The sequence below is a fragment of the Aspergillus fijiensis genome, assembly GCF_003184825.1.
Source record: "Aspergillus fijiensis CBS 313.89 unplaced genomic scaffold BO72scaffold_54, whole genome shotgun sequence".
NCBI lineage: Eukaryota > Fungi > Ascomycota > Eurotiomycetes > Eurotiales > Aspergillaceae > Aspergillus > Aspergillus fijiensis.
The window spans coordinates 1-20,505 of record NW_024469030.1 but is presented as its reverse complement, the minus strand read 5'-3'; the positions used below and the strand labels follow the sequence as shown (position 1 = coordinate 20,505).

At 51.7% G+C, this 20,505-nt stretch overlaps 8 protein-coding genes and 5 non-coding genes across 13 annotated transcripts; 7 read left to right on the top strand and 6 right to left on the bottom strand.

The window, feature by feature from the left end:
- Positions 1-321: 321 nt before the first annotated feature.
- Positions 322-1,208, top strand: BO72DRAFT_385928 (uncharacterized protein; the record flags this gene model as incomplete). Its single annotated transcript, XM_040941608.1, has 2 exons — positions 322-772; positions 844-1,208. The coding sequence occupies 2 exons, from the start codon at positions 322-324 to the stop codon at positions 1,206-1,208; spliced, it is 816 nt and encodes a 271-aa protein (XP_040797875.1).
- Positions 1,209-2,179: 971 nt separating this feature from the next.
- Positions 2,180-2,265, top strand: BO72DRAFT_t234. Its single transcript has one exon. It is a non-coding gene; the product is annotated as a tRNA-Tyr (tRNA).
- BO72DRAFT_220917 (uncharacterized protein) lies at positions 2,246-3,041 on the top strand. The gene has a single exon (XM_040939768.1). It carries the CDS (start codon positions 2,375-2,377, stop codon positions 2,864-2,866), a length of 492 nt encoding a protein of 163 aa, XP_040797874.1. The 5' UTR covers positions 2,246-2,374; the 3' UTR covers positions 2,867-3,041.
- A 303-nt stretch (positions 3,042-3,344) lies between these two features.
- Positions 3,345-3,430, bottom strand: BO72DRAFT_t226. The gene has a single exon. It is a non-coding gene; the product is annotated as a tRNA-Tyr (tRNA).
- A 1,640-nt stretch (positions 3,431-5,070) lies between these two features.
- On the bottom strand, positions 5,071-7,088 carry BO72DRAFT_451177 (elongation factor 1-alpha). Its single transcript, XM_040945426.1, has 4 exons — positions 6,875-7,088; positions 6,676-6,784; positions 6,304-6,572; positions 5,071-6,244 (listed from the first exon to the last, which is right to left on the bottom strand). The coding sequence occupies exons 2-4, from the start codon at positions 6,678-6,680 to the stop codon at positions 5,136-5,138; spliced, it is 1,383 nt and encodes a 460-aa protein (XP_040797873.1). The 5' UTR covers positions 6,681-6,784; positions 6,875-7,088; the 3' UTR covers positions 5,071-5,135.
- Positions 7,089-8,390: 1,302 nt separating this feature from the next.
- On the bottom strand, positions 8,391-9,587 carry BO72DRAFT_451176 (DNA-directed RNA polymerase III core subunit RPC11). The gene is made up of 4 exons (XM_040945425.1): positions 9,351-9,587; positions 9,048-9,257; positions 8,825-8,919; positions 8,391-8,700 (listed from the first exon to the last, which is right to left on the bottom strand). Exons 1-4 carry the CDS (start codon positions 9,361-9,363, stop codon positions 8,665-8,667), a joined length of 354 nt encoding a protein of 117 aa, XP_040797872.1. The 5' UTR covers positions 9,364-9,587; the 3' UTR covers positions 8,391-8,664.
- Positions 9,588-9,937: 350 nt separating this feature from the next.
- Positions 9,938-10,978, top strand: BO72DRAFT_451175 (ankyrin repeat-containing protein ANK1). The gene is made up of 3 exons (XM_040945424.1): positions 9,938-10,088; positions 10,144-10,321; positions 10,398-10,978. Exons 1-3 carry the CDS (start codon positions 10,077-10,079, stop codon positions 10,721-10,723), a joined length of 516 nt encoding a protein of 171 aa, XP_040797871.1. The 5' UTR covers positions 9,938-10,076; the 3' UTR covers positions 10,724-10,978.
- Positions 10,979-11,048: 70 nt separating this feature from the next.
- On the bottom strand, positions 11,049-12,437 carry BO72DRAFT_451173 (MAGE domain-containing protein). Its single transcript, XM_040945423.1, has 3 exons — positions 12,266-12,437; positions 11,828-12,191; positions 11,049-11,737 (listed from the first exon to the last, which is right to left on the bottom strand). The coding sequence occupies exons 1-3, from the start codon at positions 12,290-12,292 to the stop codon at positions 11,118-11,120; spliced, it is 1,011 nt and encodes a 336-aa protein (XP_040797870.1). The 5' UTR covers positions 12,293-12,437; the 3' UTR covers positions 11,049-11,117.
- A 459-nt stretch (positions 12,438-12,896) lies between these two features.
- On the bottom strand, positions 12,897-12,986 carry BO72DRAFT_t225. Its single transcript has one exon. It is a non-coding gene; the product is annotated as a tRNA-Asp (tRNA).
- A 3,141-nt stretch (positions 12,987-16,127) lies between these two features.
- Positions 16,128-16,970, top strand: BO72DRAFT_220565 (uncharacterized protein). Its single transcript, XM_040939766.1, has 3 exons — positions 16,128-16,175; positions 16,236-16,292; positions 16,345-16,970. The coding sequence occupies exons 2-3, from the start codon at positions 16,271-16,273 to the stop codon at positions 16,692-16,694; spliced, it is 372 nt and encodes a 123-aa protein (XP_040797869.1). The 5' UTR covers positions 16,128-16,175; positions 16,236-16,270; the 3' UTR covers positions 16,695-16,970.
- On the top strand, positions 16,415-16,504 carry BO72DRAFT_t235. Its single transcript has one exon. It is a non-coding gene; the product is annotated as a tRNA-Asp (tRNA).
- Positions 16,971-19,175: 2,205 nt separating the features above from the next.
- Positions 19,176-19,265, top strand: BO72DRAFT_t236. The gene has a single exon. It is a non-coding gene; the product is annotated as a tRNA-Asp (tRNA).
- Positions 19,233-20,337, bottom strand: BO72DRAFT_451171 (putative pathogenesis associated protein Cap20). Its single transcript, XM_040945422.1, has 2 exons — positions 20,253-20,337; positions 19,233-20,176 (listed from the first exon to the last, which is right to left on the bottom strand). Exons 1-2 carry the CDS (start codon positions 20,325-20,327, stop codon positions 19,685-19,687), a joined length of 567 nt encoding a protein of 188 aa, XP_040797868.1. The 5' UTR covers positions 20,328-20,337; the 3' UTR covers positions 19,233-19,684.
- Between the last annotated feature and the right edge of the window lie 168 nt (positions 20,338-20,505).

The window sequence follows — 20,505 nt, the reverse complement described above, 5'->3', positions numbered from 1 at the left end:
TAGGTTGGCGTCGAGCTTTCAGCTCCAGGCTCCGCCTCGTACGAGAAATCAAAACTTCCCCTGGTCAGTTGCGACTGGCCGCCAAGACCGGGCATCTCGTGACTAGCTTGCACCTTCGCGCAGCGGTGGCAAGGGACATCTGCATAGGATTGGTGAAAACAAGCGAGCTGAACGAAATGAGCAACAGAAGGGCAGCCTGAACCAACTCCACCACCAACGGCGTGGATATATAATCCTGGGATGCAATGCCCTCGCTGCCGCCCGGCATGGACGCGCCCAAATTGTACGTGCGGAAGAAAAAATCGCATATGGCACCACACCATGCGGTTCCAACTCTCCGAGCTAGACCCCGAATCTGACGCTCTCTCTGAGTTCATCGCCTGCCAGGTTGCCAGTTTCGGGGACCCATTCCAACCGATTTACCGGTTCTTCTACCCTATCTTTGGAGGCGAATCTGAGGCACAGAAGCAAGAGGCGCTCGCGAACCTCGTGCAATTGCACCGAGAATGGGCTCGCGAGGACCCGGACTCCGTCTTTTTGCAGATCAGGGACCGTGAACGGGACAACAAGTTCGTTGCCGGGGTTCACTTCAAGGTCCACAGACAGAACCCGTACGCGCGAGGAGGAAAAGGGGACCTGAGCGGTGACAGCGAAGAGCACAACCCGTCTGCTGCGCTGTGGTATCCAGAGGGGGCTCGACGAGAGTATATCACGCGATGCATTGAGATTTTCTCCGAGCCGCACATGAAGCTTATGCAGAAGCCGCATGTTTGTAAGTTGTTGCTCTCGTGCCGTCGATCTGGATTCCCCTCTTGTCCGTGAGCTAACTACGCGAATTGGTAGATATATTCGTCGGGTTCGTCCTACCCGAGTACCGCCAACTGGGTCTGGCAGACATGCTCTTGGCTGAGGTCTGTCGACGGGCAGACGAATTGGGGCTCGAGTCCTGGCTCGAAGCAGTTATCGCAATAGGGGTGACGATCTACAGGCGCCACGGGTTTGTCCCCTACAGTTGCGGTCTTCTGGTTCAGCCTGCCGCGACAGAAGTGGAGTCTCAGGATGCGGATTGGAAGGACATCGAGGCCAAGATGCAGCCTCTGCGATACTGGCCCATGTGGCGGCCCCCTCGTGGAAAGCTAGAGCTCGGGAAGATGAGCCCACCCTGGGGCGAGCTGAGTACGAGTAGGAGATTCTTGGGCAGGCTATGATTTCCGAGGTGGCTGGCGATTACCACTGTTCGGCAGTGGAAGTCTAGGTTGGTACCAATAACTTTACAGGTACTGTCGTGCGTCTGATCTGGCATGCTAATACCATATGGGATGCCCCCCCACCCCCTTCGAACCACGGCAATCCACGGGTTGTTATCTCCCCTTTACCCATGTGCCACTCACCCAACCCCATGCCTGGCCCTCTGTCATGCATGGCTGCATGCAATCTGTCCTAAGCGGCACACTTATCCCGCCTGCTGAATACCACCCTAGATGAAGTAGGCCAAATTAGTCACCGTCGTTGGTTCCCGACATCAACCGGCAGTACTGATCTGGCCAAGAATTATTCCAATACAGGAGAGGTGTTGAAGACATGTTCAGCTGCTCGCAGGCCACGATAAATCTACAGCGAGGTACAACTCATCCAAAGCCAGGAGAGGTATGATCTCGCCTGCCGTACTCCCAGTCCAACCGGATTGTCCGTCGACGGTTTGGATGACACTTTCTTCATACTCCACGATCTCCGACAAGCCATAGGGTGCGGTGCGTCAAGCGTCATCGACTAGACCGTGGATAACCTCGAAGTCATTGCAATCGGTTAGGACTCCGCCCCTTGTATTATATTACAGTAGTCGCCAGCAACCGAGATGCTGGCCCACCTTACCCTGATGCTATTGCCGCTTGACAGGCCCAAATCATCGCAGCACGAAGATGTATACAAGCTCGAACAGAGTCAAGGATGGCAGGTGAACCTAACATTTGTACACACGCCGTGTGTTGATGTGCTAGTCACAGCCCTGTGCTACGCCAGTGACCATTCGTTCCAGAGAGTGCGACTACTGAATAGTGAAAACTCTCAGCGAAGTACCTCGTGGCGCGTACTGCTGTTTATATCAGTAGACTCCTAGGCGGTACACTCGACCTTACTGCAAGCTTATCTTGCGCAGTTTAATTGCTTCTCACATCGAATACCCCCGATGGTCTAGTTGGTTCATGGCGTTCGGCTGTAATGGAAGTTGTAACCGAAAAGTCACCAGTTCGATTCTGGTTCGGGGGAGTTCTACTTTTTTGCCTCTGTATTTTTCCCCTACCCATCCACCAGGGCTTTCGGCAGGGAGCATCTCAATCGGTTTTCTTGATGTAGCTCTGAAACCACCGCTCGGTCGATGTCCCCAACACCCGTGACCGTGACAGTACATAGAAACAAGCCCATGTTCCCTTCGAGTCTATCCAACCAGCAGCAACCGGTTCTCCTCGACGGATGTATCCAATCAGTAGGGACTTCAGCGACGGAGCGAGCCGTCAATGCAACCGTGCTTATATCCGTCCTACGGGCATCCAGGTTGAACTATAAATACCCCTCTACAGAGATCCAGACTCAGCCTGGAACGGGGCCGGTTAGTATATTCTCCCAGGATGAGATGAACAAAAACGCCATGCTTGAGCATCGGTCCAGCTGGGCTCTATACACCATACCATGCCCTCATCCTCGTCCCGGGGGCCAACCATTGCTTATGACGTTGTCGACAGATAGTGGACCAGACGGATTCGTCCGTGTATGTGGTGATGCAGGGGCTATGCAATACTTATACCTCCCTCGACACGTGGGAGATAAGGTCATCGTGTTCTCCAGCAAGGAGTCACTGAACCTTAGTTAACCTCGGAGGATGACGAATGCGTGTGTATGGATATACTTGGCTGTGCTGTGCGCACAACAGCGACGGCGCTGTTGTTTCCTCTCGTGCGGTGGGCTTCTGTGCTATGGTTTTAGTACAGTGAAAGGGATGTATGATTTGAACATTGGTGGCCAATGGTGTTGAGATCCAAATGCAGGGTGTAACTTACAGCGCGTCCGATACATAAGAGGTGGTAGACCTGCCGCTGGCTGGCTGTGTTGCTTGCACCGCGCCTCCAGGACGACCGTCCTCCGCTGTGTTGGGGCGTCAATTTATTTTCCTTGATACTTTTTCTTTATGATCGTTTCTTGGGCTATGGAGTACTCGGTGTAGTTGGGCAGGATTCCATGAAAGGACAAAGAGAGAGACAGCAGGGGAAAAACGAAGCGTGCAATAAGAAAGTTAACGAAGTGGTAACCCACCCAACCACCCAGCAGCCGAACAAAAAAAAAAAGAACATTCCCCCGAACCAGAATCGAACTGGTGACTTTTCGGTTACAATTCCCATTACAGCCGAACGCCATGAACCAACTAGACCATCGGGGGAGTGGTTATAGTTTTTGTCACAGAGTATGTTATATGAAGACACAAAATTAGATGAAGATTTCATGGCCACATGCACGATGCGATGTTGGAAGAATGAGAACCCCCTCCATCGGCTATGAGCTATGTTTCTTGGTAGTAAGCCACTTTTGAGGGCGAGAGGACGTTCTTAAGTGTATATGCACGCTTGATCAGTCGGTGCTTAGCCTAGATGCGACGACCTATCTATCATGTCGACGTTGAGCCATGTACAATGCGGTATTTCGATATGGGCCAGATGGGCGGGGCTGGGGATATACGGTAGAGGCCATGAGCTAGGTAAGGTAGCCTGCGACGGCGACCACATGTATGTGGCCTCGTCGGTGTATGTCTTTCGTCTCTGCGTTCGGATCCAGTGATGAGTGGTGGGCTGTGTGCGTTGGGAGCGTGATCTAGACCCCCAAATGCCGGCCCAGCTTCGGTGACGACAGTGACGGATATATACATCTCAGGGACCAAGGGGTCGTCCATTCGACGTAAGTAATCCTGACACCTTGAGACAAGAACAAAGAAACCACAAGCCACCTGCAGCACAAAGGGAAGCCATGCACGACAACCCGGAGCGCGAAAAGGCAACAGTGCAAGAAGACAGCCCGCAGAGACCGGTACCCTGTTGCCGTCATGTACACCCTCTCCAGTCTAGTCTTCGCCCGCCATCCATCAGAGGCCAGCCACCACAATCCAGCAAACACACCGCACTGAAAGTGAAGAAGCACACCACAGTCACCACACATACCGAAGGCTGATTCCCACCACTATATGCAGACCCAGACAGGGAGCCACACCATCCCTGCAAACCCCCACAGAACCACGGAAGGCGACACTGCCAGAGATAGATAGATAGATAGACAGACAGACAGACAGACAGACAGACAGACAGACAGACAGACAGACAGACAGACAGACAGACAAACACCAGAGCTTCCCATATCAACACCATGACCCGTCCTCCTCCCACCCTCCCCCTTCGCATCCATAGCACAAGCCAAACAACCAACCACCGAGATCGGTCTACCAGCCACCATCGCGCCCAGAGAACAATCGACACGCTAAAGCAAAGCAGGCTACAAGCACACTCCTGTACAAACAGCACACCGAAGCAGGAGACTATCAGGAGCTCGAAATATGCTACGCCTGCGCAAAAGCGGTCTCTTCTATGCACCGTGCGACCACAGAGCCGCCTCGATGTGCACGTAGTATGCGAGAAAGACGCCGCAGATGATGGAGGACAGCCGGGTATTAGTCCCTGGCAGGGTCGATCGACGTTAACGACATCCTCCAAAGTTACATCACATTCCCCGGCCCAAGCCGCAGAGCAGGTTTAGAGTGGACGATGCCCATCCAAGCATGGCACAAGAGACTTACCAGAGGAGCTTCTCGGCGACAACTGGTGATAACAAGATGACGAAGGGAGCACGAACACTGGACCAGCAGGGCATTTTGTGATCGTGGTTAAGCAATACCAACGTAATTTTGACAATGTCAGATCAAGACAACTACAATCTACCAGCAGGGACAGAAACAATCTACGGTAGGAAGAAAATAGAACGAAATGATTCATGATTCAAGTTTTGTAGGATCAACTACATAACCCAAGTCTAGTTCCGTAATTCCATATTTTGTAATCATGAAAGCATCATCACAACATCATCACCCTTCAGAAACCAGCTTATTTCTTACCGGCCTTCTGGGCAGCCTTGGTGACCTTACCGGCACCACCAGCGGACTTGTCGACGGCCTTGATGACACCGACGGCAACGGTCTGGCGCATATCACGGACGGCGAAACGACCAAGGGGAGGGTACTCAGTGAAGGACTCAACACACATGGGCTTGGAGGGGATCATCTTGACGATAGCGGCATCACCGGACTTGATGAACTTGGGGTTCTGCTCGATGGCCTTACCGGTACGGCGGTCAATCTTCTCAAGGAGCTCAGCGAACTTGCAAGCAATGTGAGCGGTGTGGCAGTCGAGGACGGGAGCGTAACCAGCGCCGACCTGACCGGGGTGGTTGAGGACGATGACCTGAGCAGTGAAGCTGGCGGCACCGGCAGGGGGGTCGTTCTTGGAGTCACCGGCAACGTTACCACGGCGAACCTCCTTGACGGAAACGTTCTTGACGTTGAAACCAACGTTGTCACCGGGAACACCCTCCTTGAGCTGCTGGTGGTGCATCTCAACGGACTTGACTTCAGTGGTGACGTTGGCGGGAGCGAAGGTCACGACCATACCAGGGGTGATGACACCGGTCTCGACACGACCAACGGGCACAGTTCCAATACCGGAGATCTTGTAGACATCCTGGAGAGGAAGACGGAGAGGCTTGTTGGAGGGACGGACGGGAGGCTCAATGGCGTCGATGGCCTCGAGAAGGGTCTTACCGGTGGCCTTGCCGGACTTGGTCTCCTTCTCCCAACCCTTGTACCAGGGGCAGTTGGAGGAAACCTCGAGCATGTTGTCACCGTTGAAACCGGAGATGGGGACGAAGGGAACGGCCTTGGGGTTGTAGCCGACCTTCTTGATGAAGTTGGAGGTCTCCTTGACGATCTCGTTGTAACGGTCCTCGGACCACTTGCAGGTGTCCATCTTGTTGAGGGCAACAATGAGCTGACGGACACCGAGGGTGAAAGCGAGCAGAGCGTGCTCACGGGTCTGGCCATCCTTGGAGATACCAGCCTCGAATTCACCAGTACCGGAGGCAATGATGAGGATAGCACAATCGGCCTGGGAGGTACCAGTGATCATGTTCTTGATGAAGTCACGGTGACCGGGGGCATCTAAGGGGAATGGGTTAGATGATGGATGATAGCTTGTAGAGTCATGGGAGATAACTTACCAATGACGGTAACCTCATACTTGGCAGTCTGGAACTTCCAGAGAGCGATATCGATGGTGATACCACGCTCACGCTCGGACTTGAGCTTGTCAAGAACCCAAGCGTACTTGAAAGAACCCTTACCGAGCTCAGCGGCTTCCTTCTCGAACTTCTCGATGGTACGCTGGTCGATACCACCGCACTTGTAGATCAAGTGACCGGTAGTGGTGGACTTGCCGGAATCGACGTGGCCGATAACGACGATGTTGATGTGAGAACGCTCTTCCTTACTGTTGGAGAGGAGACGAGTTAGCTGGATGATTCCTTTCGATGCTGGATCCAAGCCACCACTATTCGTGTGGATGGAAAACTCTGATTGTTGGCTGGACTTACCCCATGGTGACGGTGTTGTGAAGTGAACTTTTGAAAAGGTTCTAAAAAAAATTGCTCAGATACTACGGCCACAAATGCGTAGAGGTGCTGAACAACAAGAGTCAGTAAGACAGGAATGAAGAAAGGAAGAAGAAGAGGGAAGAGGGAAGCGAGAAGGAGGGGGGAAAGATATACGTACTGAAGCGGACGAGGAGGGAAGGAAGAAAATTCTGTGGGAGGGGGAGGAGGGGAAATCCTTATATGGAGGGGTCAAGCGAGAGGGCGACTAAGCGGGCGGGCTCCAACCCTTGGCGAATAATGAGCGCAATTGGACATGGAGGGGTAAACCAGGTTGACCCAGCCCCACTTCCAGTCTGGTTGGTTCCAAAAGCGGGCCCAGCGCAAAAAAAAATCTTCACCTGCTGGGCGGAGCCTGGACTGCTTGCAGCATGAGCAGACTGAGTAGACTGAGCAGAGCCCATGCGATCATTACTTGGTTCTGCTTATCCTGTCTATTCATTTTGAACCACTCGGAGTCCTTATTTGCAACCGTATCCACTATATCGAAGAATTTTTTTTTTTTTTCTTTTCTTTACCTACCATTTCCCCTTCTTTCCACCTATCCAGATACTCGGTAGTCGGTATTACCCCCTATCCTCTTCTTTGGTTCCTCTCTCTCAAAAATCGCCTCCAGCTGGCTACATACTACCAAATCCGTAAACTCAAGGTGGGGGTTGCAGCACGTAGGTACTACAGTTCAAGGTTCCCGCAAGTACCCCTCGGTTTGGACTGAAATTCTGGGCATCAACGCAGGTAAGGAGTGGAGTTTTGCTGCTGGTCCGACTTTTGTTGGCCTTGTTTGCAACAGAACCCCGCGGCAGGTGGCAACGTTGATTTGTCTGTTGGAAGGGCAGCTGTGGCACGGCCGAGTGGCGCCCGCCCCGATCCACTGTGGGCTCGGTGGGATGTGAGGTCAACCTCGCGGTCGCCGCCGCCGCCGCCGCAGCAGCAGCAGCAGCAGCAGCAACAAAGGATCATTATTTTTTTATCTAACGGGAAAGGAAAAAGTCTGTGTTGCTATGATACCGACTTTTTTTTTTTTTGCCTCCCGGTGGTTGGTGTGTTCCGTTCGATGAACTAGATTTTGTTCCGTTTGATGGACCTTGAAAGGGAAAAGGACTAAGAAAAATCAACATGTTTGATATTGATAGGCACACTGATCGCCTACCGGTAGACTACTAACGAACAGATTTTTCTTTTTTGCCGCCACCCTTCCCTTTTGTTTCTATTTTCTTTTTCTTTTTTTGCGCAATCATGTTGTCTGTGTGTGCGTGTGTGTGTGTTGAGAGTGCCCCTCACCGAGTCTGAGTATGGAGGTCGTCGGTTTTTGGCGGCTCTCACATCTTCTTTCTTCTCTTGGCCTTTACCTATTAGAGTCCCCGAGGGTGTCGGGGGGGGGCAAATCAAATGACTCAAGTTTGGTACCGTATGAGAGCCGGACTAGATGCCACACAACACAACACATCAACAAAGGAAGCTTACCTTAACTCGAACCAATCCAGATCGGGGGATTATCTGCCCGTTGCCGGTCCAAAGGTAAAATTCCCATCAGCACGGGTTTGAAATTTCTTTTTGTTTTGGGTTCGGCGCTTGCTCTGACAGACTAGCCCTTCCTGCTTCTACCTGAACTACTAGTCAACATCCTTAGTGCTGTTTTAACTACTTTGGAACATCATGCGGTCAATCATCTATTGAGGGGTATCTGTTTAAGCTAGATAGATGTATACATCATCATACAGGCCATCGTGAAGGGCCCAAAGGTCGACATCATGAAGGTTAGACTTCAAGAGTTTGACTCCAAAAAAATCCACCAGAGACCGAAACCACTTGTGTCGGAACACAAATCCACTGCTTCTTCTTCTCTGTAGTCTAATCCATAAGACAAGAAAAACATTTTCCCCCAACATTATAGGTGTATAGTTCCCAACCTGGATCGAGGGGCAAGACACATCAATTTTCTCTCCATCTGGCGCCGCACGTGGTACACTGGAATGTAATATCCGCTATCAGCAAGGCATGTCGGGCAGTATGCATACATCCCGCAGGAGAGCCGCGGGGAGGGGTAAAACCAAAGAAGAAAAAAAAATAAATGATTAAAATTAGCACCCACCTTCAAGAATGTAGTCATCGGTTCATCTGCACTCCGAATCTGCAGCTGGAAGAAATATGCACGGTCGCCATTACAGTTCTCTGCGGGGCATTGGGCTGAAGGAGGGGGAGGAGGAGGTCAGCCTCTGCAAGCTTCCTTCTCTCTTCTCTGTCTTGTCTCTCCAAGCTGGCGGTATCGAAACACACAGCCAAGAGGGAGAAACATTGTAGGCGAAGCAACTTACTGGCCACGCTATCCGCATTCGCAAATTCTTCCTTGCCGCCAAATACGTCCTCGACCTCTTTCTGCTTCATCGGAGTCTTCTCAAACCAGCTCTGTTCCAGGACATATTGGTAGGGGCAGGTGCGGCATTCGAAGCGGTTGACGCCCAATGGATGTCTTCCGGTCGGCTCTGCTCGCGAGATGGTGAGCGCATTGCTGCAATTGGGACAGACTATTGAGTAATCGGGGTCAGAGATGTGCCATCCATAGAATCATGTAGCTATAGCAGGGCTGGCGGTACCCCGCGCGCGAAGGAGAGACTCACAGGTCAACGGCATGATGAGGATATTTCCTGGCTAGAAGGTCCGTCAATCAAAGATGTCTAGTGGGTAGCAATGTTGGTGTCACGGTAGCAAGTTTCTTCGCATAATGTGTGGCCCTGCATAAAGGCGACTACGGGAAGAAATCCAGTGCAGCAGCTGTCACTGTTTCGCGCAGTAGTCAGTCAGGGTCGCATGCGATCTCAGCGATAAAGAACTAGGCCGGGTTGAGGCTCTTATCAGCCGGCGATGCCGTTGGGCGGACGAGATTGACAACCCGCCGATTGGACGCGGGGCAAGACTGGAAACAGACCGGATAAACTCGATTGCCGATAGGCCGCCTGCTGCCGCGTCGAGAGCCGGCGGGGGGCCAACAATAGGGAGGCATCAGGCATAAGGCAATAACACCCATCTAAACACAACTTAGCTTCTGCAAACCGATCCGGAACTGTAAGTGAGGCTTGCTGATCTATTCTTGTCCCTCATGGCTCGGCCTCACTTGTGCAAGCCTATATATAGACTTTGCTCCCCACATGCCTCGTGCTAATCTTCTATTGATCCTGTAGTTGCTTCCGACACCGCCTCCTGACTACTTCGCGGCTTCTCCGGCGGCATTAATACACAGAAACTCCTCAGGGCAGCGACTCTACTGAATCTTGACGGATTATTTGGAGATTGATTGCGCTTTATCATCTCTTTCCGACTCTCAGTACCCCGCACACGAAATCATAATGGCTGACGAGGTGAGTGCCATCCTCACCTCCGTTGCCCTTCTACATTGCTCATACTAGTGCATAGGGCGCTTCCCCGCGTGAGCTGGTTGTGGAGGCCTGTCGGCGCGACCAGCCTCACCTGATAGAACAGGTGCTTGAAGGCATGACGGACAAGTCGAACGAAGAGGTGGCCGAGTTCTTCAACGGGGTGACGGATTCCATGGGCAACCATGCCCTACACATCTGCGCCTCATACGGAAGCTGTCTGTACCCACCTTTCAGTGATGGAGGCCCCCAAGCTCGACCTGCAAACTGACCAATTTCTTTGGATACATACAGATGACACCATGGACACCCTCTTCGACATTCAGTACTTCGAATGTGACCCCCTGACCCGCCTCGACAAAGATACCCCGCTGCACGTCGCAGTCCGCTATGCCAACGAGAAGGATGCCGAGTTAGGGCTGGAGATGGTCCGGATGATGTGCGACGCCGGTTGCGACCCGCGGGTCCGGAATAAGCACAGCCAGAAGCCCACGGAGCTCGTCTACAACAACCCAGAGATCAAGTCGGTCCTGCAGCAAGCCGAGTACGTGATGGCCGAGGGACTCCGGGAGGACGCGGATAGTGGCTCCGTGCACGACAGTGCCAGCGACAGCGAGTAAATATGTAATAGCGAAACACACCACCCCTGTATAGCGATTTGTCTTAATTCCTATAGATGTATGCAAGCGATGTTCACCTTTTGAGTTTGGGAGTGTTTATCTATGTTTCCGGAATTGCATAAATTGTGTAACTACGTGGCTGAATGCAGGGTCGACCCTGTGTGACGTGCAGACAGGGATACCGCTGCAGTTTCGGGGTTTGCATGGAGTGTAGAACTGCAAGTAAGACCGCATCTTGCAGAAACTTAATCCCGCCTTCCGAGTCGGATATACGTAATAGCAGCAAGCACCTTTCGAGCTCAAACATATGGCATAAACTAGGGTATCATTCAGTCGAGCAGGGCCAGGATAAAGTGATAACGCAAAGGAACAATTCATCGAACATGGTGCATAATCAATCGCTCTCTTCGCCCTCAGAGCCAGACTCGGTTCGTCCACGCCGTCGGGGCTGTTGTCTTCTCTGGCCCCGCGGTCCTTGACCCTCCTCTTCCTCGTTGGCAGGGGTATTCTCGGCCGGTCTCTCTTGCGCGCGGCCTTGAGGCGCCTGGAGCCCGAGGCTCCGCGCCAGACGGATTCCCAACTCCTCGTCGGGTTCATCAGCATCCTGCTGGCCGTAGACCTCGCGAACCAGTCCAGCTACACCCTGAGCTCCCACCTCGACCTTCCCACGCGGGCCCAGAATGTACTCGATGACTTCCTCCCCACCATCGACATCGCGGTTTCGCACCAGGTATCCTTCTTTGCAGAGCCGCTGAAGGAACCGGTCCGTGCGATCAACAGGCGTGTAAGTGTTAGTATTCGTCCGCTGCAGATACCTATCCAGCTTCTGCTCTTGAATCGTGCCTCCGTTCAGCAGAATCACGGCAATGATGAACGAATACAACCCAGTGTAGGTACTTTCCAACGGAGCCTTGCTCGGGCGCAGGATTGCCGGCCTGCGGTACTCCGGCGGCAGGAGACTGGTGAGTATCCAGTTCTTATTCCCCGAGGACGCCTTTTCGACCTTCTGAGCAGCTACAGCGCAAACCAGGACAACCCCCAAAACGGGTTAACAAAACCGGCCATCCACATCGGGAACATTTCAACCGTGCATGAAAAACTCACCTCGCCGTTGGTGAACGGTCACCTTCTCCCTCACCGGCAACTCGGTCATCTGCATTCCAAACTTCTCGCCCAGAACCCGCTGCGCTTCGTCGAACACGGTCCGGAATTGTCGTGCCCCTTGCTCCCCCAGAACCTTGGCGCTGATGTCGATGCGGCGGAGCGGTTGTCGGGAGTACTCGCTGGCCAGGGCCAGTCGCACGAGCTTTTTGACCATCACGTCGGTGCTCGTCGGGGCCCGGATGTCGTACCCCTCGTCCGCGTAGCTTTCGGATGAGGAAGAGTCGTCGCGTCTCCGGCGGCGGGGCGCATTCTGTGTGGGAGGCGGGGTACCGTCTGCCTCCTCACTTGACTCGTTTTCTGGGGCCTGATATTATTGATTATCAGTCTTGTGGTTTCTTTGGCTATTTTGTGGGCTTATCGGCAGAAGAGAGTACGTACTGCGCGGCGTTTGCGATTCGGAGGCATTCCCACTGACGCTGGATTCTGGTATGGTGATGAAGTAATTTAATCTTGCAATCAGACGGCTTGCTATTGTTTCTTGCCGGCGATGGATGCGAAGGTTTACTCTCGGTTCTCTGGGAGTAGAGGGGTAGTTTATCTGGGCTCCAGGCTTGATGTGGTGGTTTCTTTGTCCGATGGCGGACGCGCTCGACGCGCCAAGCCTAGTGTGGAACTCAGACGTGATATTGCCTCTTTTGGACTATCACATGTTGATAAGAGCTGGAGCACAGTATGATTTCATAACGACATAATGTTTACCATGATTATATAGTTAATAAAACACGAACATGATGATGGTTTCAGAAAAGGAGAGAGGCCCTTCCACCATATATTCACGGAATGACTGCAGCTGAAGACCCTGTTCTTAGTCGGTTCATTGTATGCCCGGCAGTCGTTTGTTTATGCCCTGCAGGGTACTCGCCAGCGTGCCATGAGCAGCGCAGTGGCATTGCTTGCGTGCTATTCCACTGCTGCTTGACGACCGACCACCACGATGACGGAAAAGAAATCCAGCACGAAAAATACATCTTCTGGCCATCGAGAAGATGAGATGAGCAAAAAAGGAAATCTCCCCGACTGGGAGTCGAACCCAGGTCTCCCGCGCTTGTTCCCGACTGGGATTGACAAGCGGAAATCATGACCGTTAGACCATCGAGGAATTGTTATAATGAGGTTCCAAATTGTGCTCTATATTCCTTGAGCTCACGGTCATTAAATGATTCGATGGATTTTCGCAAATGGGGACCCCTTTAGAAGGGTGTGTGGTTATGCCTTGACGGGCAGGACAAACACCCAGTTCCTAGGATCGCTTAAGATGTATTCGAACATATTTGCTTCTGGCACTGCAGACGGCGGTTAGTGGATGAACAGATGGGCAGAGATGGGGTCTAGCATCTCAGCTACGACCAAGTCAACAGTGGCAGTGCCAATCTGTATATGCTCTGAGAAGACAGATTGAAATGGCTCACGCTTGGACGAGCAATCATGAGCGACTCATCAATGTACTCCTTCTGTGCGAACATGACCGTCATCTATGCTCATGATTAGCTAGCGTCGTGGGCTTCGAATGAACTAGCCTCTCTCCGGCCAACCACCCGTCAGGCGAGAGTGCCTCCATGGCAAGGCTCTCAAACGTCTTTCAAGTTGAAAGGGACCTTTTCTCTTATGGCCTCGTTGACTGTCGTCACTAGCCGCCATGCACCTCGGAAATGGCTGAATAGGATTTGAGTCCATGTGTACAGCCACGGCGCCAAAAAAGGCCTGCGTACTGCCTAAAATATTACTAGATTGCCATTCCAGTCAGGCAGCCTTTTTCCATGAAGCCCTTTCTGTTGTGTATGGATGCATGAGTTGAAATCAGACAATGTCTCACAATCCGACAGGACAGAGGTTGGGAGAGATTCTTTCTGCGTGGCATCCCCGAAGCCTTTGAAGGGCGATATCATGAGTATCTGCGATCTCTTTGGCCGGGGTATGATCACCTCGGGGCATATTATCGATATGATAGAATCTGGCGTGCGCCATCGAGGAGACCCCTAGGTCTGTCAAGGCCCAGATCTCCCTCTTGCGAGCACCCGGTCGTGTGATCGAATATTGCAATCAACAACAAGGTAACATGAAATACCATCAGCATGAGGGAACTGATCCTTTCCATGCAAGAACACAGTAACGGGAGATGTGCAGCGGATGAGTTGATTGACGAGAATGGGATGAAGGATGCTCTCTTATATTTTCCTTTTCTTGTCACCTGAAACCGAATCCCGTAGACTTCGGCGTGACATTGTACGTGATGCAGCACATGCCAGGGGACCATCCCTCTACTATTGAGCATAAGCGAGTCGATGGATAAGTATGCGCAGGTACAGTTCCATATGGCATCCATCCTCTCCCGGTCTCAATATAGGCTCGACATGATGCAAAACAGCACCCATAGAAACCTGACCCATATACAAATGCGAGAGAGCAGAAATCCATCGAGCAAGCCAAGAAAGATCAACCGGCGTGAAATGAGATCCCCTTTTCCGAGGATGGATTATGAAAGCGATGTGACCGACAAGTCAATGTCTTAGTCTCACTATCTGAGCCTCTGTCTTTGTTCCGCGTTCGGCATGAACGTCAGAGAGATGAACTCGTATCCATTCATTTGGATATTATGACCGTGGCTATCGTCGTCATCACGATCACTCTGGCCGCGGCATCATATAATTATACTCCCGATCTGTTTTACTGAGTCTTGTTGATCCTGAAACTTATATCTTACTAATTCTACTGGTGAGACCTGAGGGCACATGTGCGCATCTATCGGCTGCGGCGCATAATCAGATGGAAGAATCCTGCTAGTCAGGCATAAGACATGGATAGTCCGCTTGAATTGTTGAAGCTGATCCTGAGTATGTAACTACTTGCCCACATACTTCCCTTGTGTGGGCTATAGGTTTGTGATCATTTTAGAATCTGCCGCCAGGATCAATTCTTTGTATAGTACTATGGTTCATAGCTGGCTTGGGTGTACGCTGGTTTTATCTATATTCAGGGAACCAAGTCATATGGATTTTGTGCTTTGCTGAGGAGCATACAATGAGCTTCTCAGACCTGTATGCAAGGGAAGAAGAAGGGTGCGTGCCGACATAACACAGTACTCAGTAAGCCCCTGGGGCATGGGGGCAGGAACAGTAAGCATAGCAGGAAAAGTGGAGGTGAGGACCACTGTGACCTCGCGATATAACAAATCAATGGAGGCGCGGCTCAAACTCACTATAGCGTGATTTTAGTAATATTAAATAGATGTAAGTAGATATTCATTTGATATTCTAGAAATTCTGAGATTTGGTAACTAAGCAGAGATTCTTGTTTTAACCTATTTGTTGTCTAATTAGATAAATCTTACCCATTCAATATATAAAAAAATCGAAAATTTTGCACAAAAAGAAAAAAGGTAATGTAATAAGATTTATAATAAGACGATCCAGCAAAAGTAGTATGGTAAAACTAATTAGACTGTTCTAAGAGTTCTTTGGATAGCCAAGATTCGCTTAAACGCGATTTGTTATATTGCGAGGTCACAGTACCTAGTTGATGGCTATTTTTATCTTGAGCCAAGTGCTTACACTGCACTGTGGTCCACCTACTACAACAAACTAAGGTAGGTAGGTAGCCACTGTAGCCCTTACCGTGACCTTTCTTTAACCCCATTCTTTCCTCACCACACTCTCCCCCTGTTTCTCTTCTGTCCACCACACGACTTGTACTGTACTTTGAACCTAATAGCCACCAACCATGTCGAGTGCGATATTTCTTTATCACTGAGCATGTTGTCCCCGGATCTCATATTCGGGAATACTCAGGAAGCACCGTCACCCAGGACGACGTTCTGCACCTATACGTCAAGCAATATACCCCCAAGGATCGACCTGAGCCGGTGCCGATGGACGCTGCCACGATTAATGCGGGAGATGGAGCGTTCCCGCGAGAGTGTAAGACAATGGGCGGAGGCGCGCAGGGGGGGGGAAGACATCGTGTTCTGGACGAGACATGGCATCGAGTTCACAAGCCTTTTGCGGTTGGTGAACATGCCTTTCTGATTCGGGGTGATGCTCCGAGCTATGTTCCGCTGTGCATCGGTGCAGCTTGCCCTCCGTCCAGCATGCGGCACGACGGCGTCGGTTGGTCGATCTTGTATACAGCCAGCCGCATGACCAGCGCGACATCAGGCTAAATACTCCCACTATGGTGAGCTACAAGCTTTGCTGTGAAGCAAAGCCGGGTACGTCGGATACCGACTAACTATTCCACCAAATTCCGACTGAGGTACTGCCTTCCGAATCTCGTCCCACGCTATATCACACCAGTGAGGTCCCGAGAAAAACCTTTAAGAAGACAATTCCAGCTAAGTAAACTCTGGACCAAGATTGGACCTTGCACCCAGATACACTCATACACTCCATGAAACACAAAAGCTTGAGCAGTATAGAGCGCACCAATCCGGAGCAGGCACCTTTAGCCCTAACGAACCTCAGGCCGGCTAGAACCACCTCATGTCATGATCTTGGTCATGTTGTCAAAAAGAAGGCCGTCCTGCAAGCAAGATCCTCGATGGTCTAACGGTCATGATTTCCGCTTGTCAATCCCAGCCGGGAACAAGCGCGGGAGACCTGGGTTCGACTCCCAGTCGGGGAGATCTTTCTTTTGTCTTTTTGTCTGTCTGCTGGCGGCTGGTGGGCTGACGCTGGGAATATGTGTGATGTCTGTCATTCACATCGCAATGTGCTTGTCATGGTCTGAATGGCTTGTACGTGGTGTGATACCGCCGTCGAATTGCTTTCTTCAATGGGCTCAAATGTCCAGACCGCGGTGTATGCCCTGGTAATACATCTTGTCGGCGTTTGTCTGGAAAATGACGACCTAAGCTGATGTTCGATCCGGCCACAAAGACATATGTGCCTGGAATGCTCCTCCTGCCATGGAAAAAGAAATAAAATGGAGATTCTTGCTTACACATGGTGTTTTACGACTTGACCAGGCAAAGAGAGGAATATCTGGTGCTGTTCATTGTCTTCTTCGTCCTCTTCATGAGCATAGAGTAGCTTGCAGCTTGGCTGTAGTGATATCCCAATGGCAGTCTTTGATATACCTGGTGAATGCCGACAAGACAGAAGTGATGTAGGCGGAGAGTGTCAAGTGAAATCCATTCAACAGAAACAGCATCGAAAGAAGATACATGCCCTTTCCACTGTCTGGTCACTCAGATCCCCATAACGAGGCGGGATGTATCTCCTAGACACAGAGACATCACAAACACAAGCCCTCGATTACTGGCAAAGCCCCATCAAAGCCTCCCCAACGCAGCAAAGACAGAGGGATAATGAAGAGTCCCTTTGAATCAGAATACAAATACCACGACAGCATCAGCATGGCCGCATCACCTATATAACAACACCCGAATACCAGGATCTCTGCTATCCCAACCCTCAAACACCCCGACATCGTTCCAAGCACCGATCTTATTCCCACTCCAAGACGAAACCCGTCCTGAACAAACCCACCGGCCGAAACAATGTCCCCCCCCTTCTTCAACTTCACCCGCCTCCCCACGGGCAAAGAGTCCTGGGCTCTCCACGCCTTCCTCGCCGAGCAGCTCCAAGCAACGCCCGCCGGCGCCGGCGCGACAACAGCCCCCAACGTGGGCTCCCCACCCCCACCCCTGCCCCACGAATTCCAGCACTACGAAAACATCCCCGCCTTCGTGGTCGTGCGCCTCGGCGAGGAGATCCCCAACCACCTCGCGCCGCTCCCCTGGGAGCAGTGGACGATGAACCACATCTTCCGGGTGCTGCGCCACCGCGCCCCGCGGAGCATGCCCTTCTACGGCGTCGTGCACTCCCACCACTGGGTCCGGTTCTACCGCGAGAAAACCACAACCACGACAGGCCAATCCCCGGGAACGACGGGCACGAACATGGGCAAGGACACGGTCTACCCCCTCGCCGTCAACCATGTGCACACGCTGCATCGGCACGGCGACGAGCAGCTGATCGCGGAGTTTGTGGAGGCGGTGCGCTCCCGTCGGCACCGGCGTCTTCGTCGTCGTCGGGGCGCGCCGGAGTTGTCTCGGGCGTTCGATGGGGTCCCCGCACCTAGGGCAAGGAGGGTTCCTTTCCATGAGGATCAGATTGAGTGGGTGCGTGGGGAGGACCAGGGGCAGCGGCGCGATGAGATGGAGGGGCTTGAGGCGGAGGAGGAAAAGGTGAGTTATGAACTGCCTCACAACTCGCCCTCGCCTTCGTCTTCGCAGGGGACCGAGAATATGGGCATGGACAACGACATGTCGGATTCTCTGTCCAGTTCTGTTGAGCCGGGTATGTATTATACTACTACTGCCGAGAGCACCCCGTTTACTGCTGAGACCACCCCAGCCCCGTTTAGCGACGGGAATGACCGTTCTTCGTGGACGCTGGGCCATTCCGAGGAGCCGCCGGTCTTTCACAAGCGAGAACCTTCTCGGTAAGTCAGTTCCTTTATAGCCCTAGAATACGGTGCTGTTTATCAACATAGTGAAACAGAAAAAAATAACTTTAATTGAATAGGAAGAAACGCTCCTGTGGAGCTTGATATCCGAGATTATCACGTACACTTCTCTTTTTTGTTTTGGAGATTGTATATGCATGCGGCAGAGCATGTTGGCTAATGCGTCTATGGCTAGGATAGGAAGCATGACGGCGATAGTAAAGCATGAGAGGTGCGAGGAGCAGCCCTGCTGTAAGCAGTCGGGTGTATGTAAGTTATGGCCCGCTACAGTACAAGCTGCAAGCAATTGAGTTTCGGCTCTACCATTCCTACTCGACAACACCCACGCACAACCCCAATACCTCCGAAGTAAGCAGAAGTACAGACGCAGCTGACTCTATACTCACATTCTTCTGGTACACCAGGCCCGGTAGTCCTCGATCAAGCCACGGCACGACACCTGCTGGTGAACTTCATAAGAGAGTTTTCAATCGGATGGGGGCGGGTAATGCAGCACAAGGTAATCTCATCCACAAGGGAGCTAGTCATACTACACCTAGTACTCCTAGATCTTACGTACAACTCACCAAACAGCACACAGGCAGCCTGAGTTTTCTCCTTACTACTTCATACTACTACATCCCACAGTAGAAGTGCACTGTAGGGCTAGCGAGCTGAAGCAATTTTCTTGGCTAGAACGCTGAAGAATCTGATCAATTGTGAAAAAGAGAGCCTGCAGGCTTCATCTTACCCTCTAATCAACAGTACAGTACAGATCCAGTGCTGTGAGGATAGAGGGAGTTTAGAAACACAGAGCATAAAAGGAAGACTATTTCAAGCAATATCCTCGATGGTCTAACGGTCATGATTTCCGCTTGTCAATCCCAGTCGGGAACAAGCGCGGGAGACCTGGGTTCGACTCCCAGTCGGGGAGATCTCTTTTTGCTTCTGCTCCTGCCATACGCATGGATCTATCTGCCAAGGTTGATGTCTTCTTGAACGTCTATCGGCTCTCCCCCTCAATGCATTCCGCGAGAATATCGGCAATTCTGATTCACAAGAGATACACTTATCAAGAGCTGAGACCCATGATGTGTATCCAAATGCAAGCTATAACTAACACACACGCACATTCCACCAGAGCAGAGAGAGGATAACCACCAATGTTCGTTACAGAGAAATTAGAACTAAACGTGCACCACGCACCGCTGACGAAGCGAACAAAGCCACAAGAGCGCAAAGCTTTCTAAAAGTGGGAAAAAAAGTAGCAAAGCAAAGAGTCGAAGACATTGGAAAAGTTCGAGAGACCAGGACGGAAATGGTTCCGAGGTATCAATAAAGACGGAGTTGGGACTACTTGTCGGTCTTTTCGTTCACAGCTTCCTTGACCTGCGTTTTCTTCGCCTGCAGCAGGGAGCTGAGGTAGGCCAATGACTCTTGCGACAGCACCAGAGTGGTGCTGATGATGGCCTTGCTGCCAGCGACGACACCATCGCCCCCACATTTCTTGTACTCCGAGTTCAGGGTGTCGACCACATGGGCCTTCATGTCACCGGCGAAGCGCAATGGGAAGGTGGCTCCGTCTCGGAGGGATTCCTTCAGCTTGTCGGTGTCCTCCCGAACGATGGGGAAGGTTTCGTCGACTTTGGTCAAGCCCTGGTCGCCGAGCGAGTCCACGCGAGCAACGTAGGGGGCAATATAGACATAGGGCCTGGAGAAGTATGGAAGAAGTGGCTTGGCCAGGCGGCTGTACCCTTGATCGGCATACTCTAGCGTCTTTGCGCCATACTTATTTGTTTTGAAGACGGTGATTGAATCTGCAACCACCGGATAGGATGTCAAGTGCTAATTGGGATCGCGTAATTAGTTGAGGCGTGCCTAGAGGGAAGGACGGATGGAGTGCTTGGAGGTCCAAACTTACATCGATGAAGTGGGAATGAACTTTCTCTCCATTAACCGAGTTCTCACCCATTGTTCCGTTTTCCGCGTGAGGCATGGATGGACGTCTACGCTCGAAACGGGGGAGCATTAGTACCGTATAGTATATAGTGTGATGGTGTATGGGTAGGTATGACGACTTGATATAGCATGACATACCTGGTGATCGGATGTGTAAGTAATCAAGTCGATTACCACACAATGTTAAGAATGAGGAGGGGCTTTTTGGGGGGGGG

Excerpts from the sequence above, each read along its gene's own strand:
- BO72DRAFT_451175 (XM_040945424.1), top strand. Across the intron at positions 10,322-10,397 it reads CTGCGCCTCATACGGAAGCT|ATGACACCATGGACACCCTC; the intron begins GTCTGTACCCAC and ends GGATACATACAG.
- BO72DRAFT_451177 (XM_040945426.1), bottom strand. Across the intron at positions 6,245-6,303 it reads GTATGAGGTTACCGTCATTG|ATGCCCCCGGTCACCGTGAC; the intron begins GTAAGTTATCTC and ends CATTCCCCTTAG.
- BO72DRAFT_220917 (XM_040939768.1), top strand. The coding sequence starts at position 2,375 with ATGTCCCCAACACCCGTGACCGTGACAGTACATAGAAACAAGCCCATG.
- BO72DRAFT_451173 (XM_040945423.1), bottom strand. The coding sequence starts at position 12,292 with ATGCCTCCGAATCGCAAACGCCGCGCA. Across the intron at positions 12,192-12,265 it reads CGAATCGCAAACGCCGCGCA|GCCCCAGAAAACGAGTCAAG; the intron begins GTACGTACTCTC and ends CAATAATATCAG. Across the intron at positions 11,738-11,827 it reads GACCGTTCACCAACGGCGAG|CTGCTCAGAAGGTCGAAAAG; the intron begins GTGAGTTTTTCA and ends TTTGCGCTGTAG.
- BO72DRAFT_451171 (XM_040945422.1), bottom strand. The coding sequence starts at position 20,327 with ATGCCTCACGCGGAAAACGGAACAATGGGTGAGAACTCGGTTAATGGA. Across the intron at positions 20,177-20,252 it reads TTCATTCCCACTTCATCGAT|CACTTGACATCCTATCCGGT; the intron begins GTAAGTTTGGAC and ends GATCCCAATTAG.
- BO72DRAFT_220565 (XM_040939766.1), top strand. The coding sequence starts at position 16,271 with ATGAAACACAAAAGCTTGAGCA. Across the intron at positions 16,293-16,344 it reads GAAACACAAAAGCTTGAGCA|GCCGGCTAGAACCACCTCAT; the intron begins GTATAGAGCGCA and ends AACGAACCTCAG.
- BO72DRAFT_451176 (XM_040945425.1), bottom strand. Across the intron at positions 8,920-9,047 it reads GAATGCGGATAGCGTGGCCA|CCCAATGCCCCGCAGAGAAC; the intron begins GTAAGTTGCTTC and ends CCCCTCCTTCAG. Across the intron at positions 8,701-8,824 it reads CGATGACTACATTCTTGAAG|TGTACCACGTGCGGCGCCAG; the intron begins GTGGGTGCTAAT and ends ATTACATTCCAG.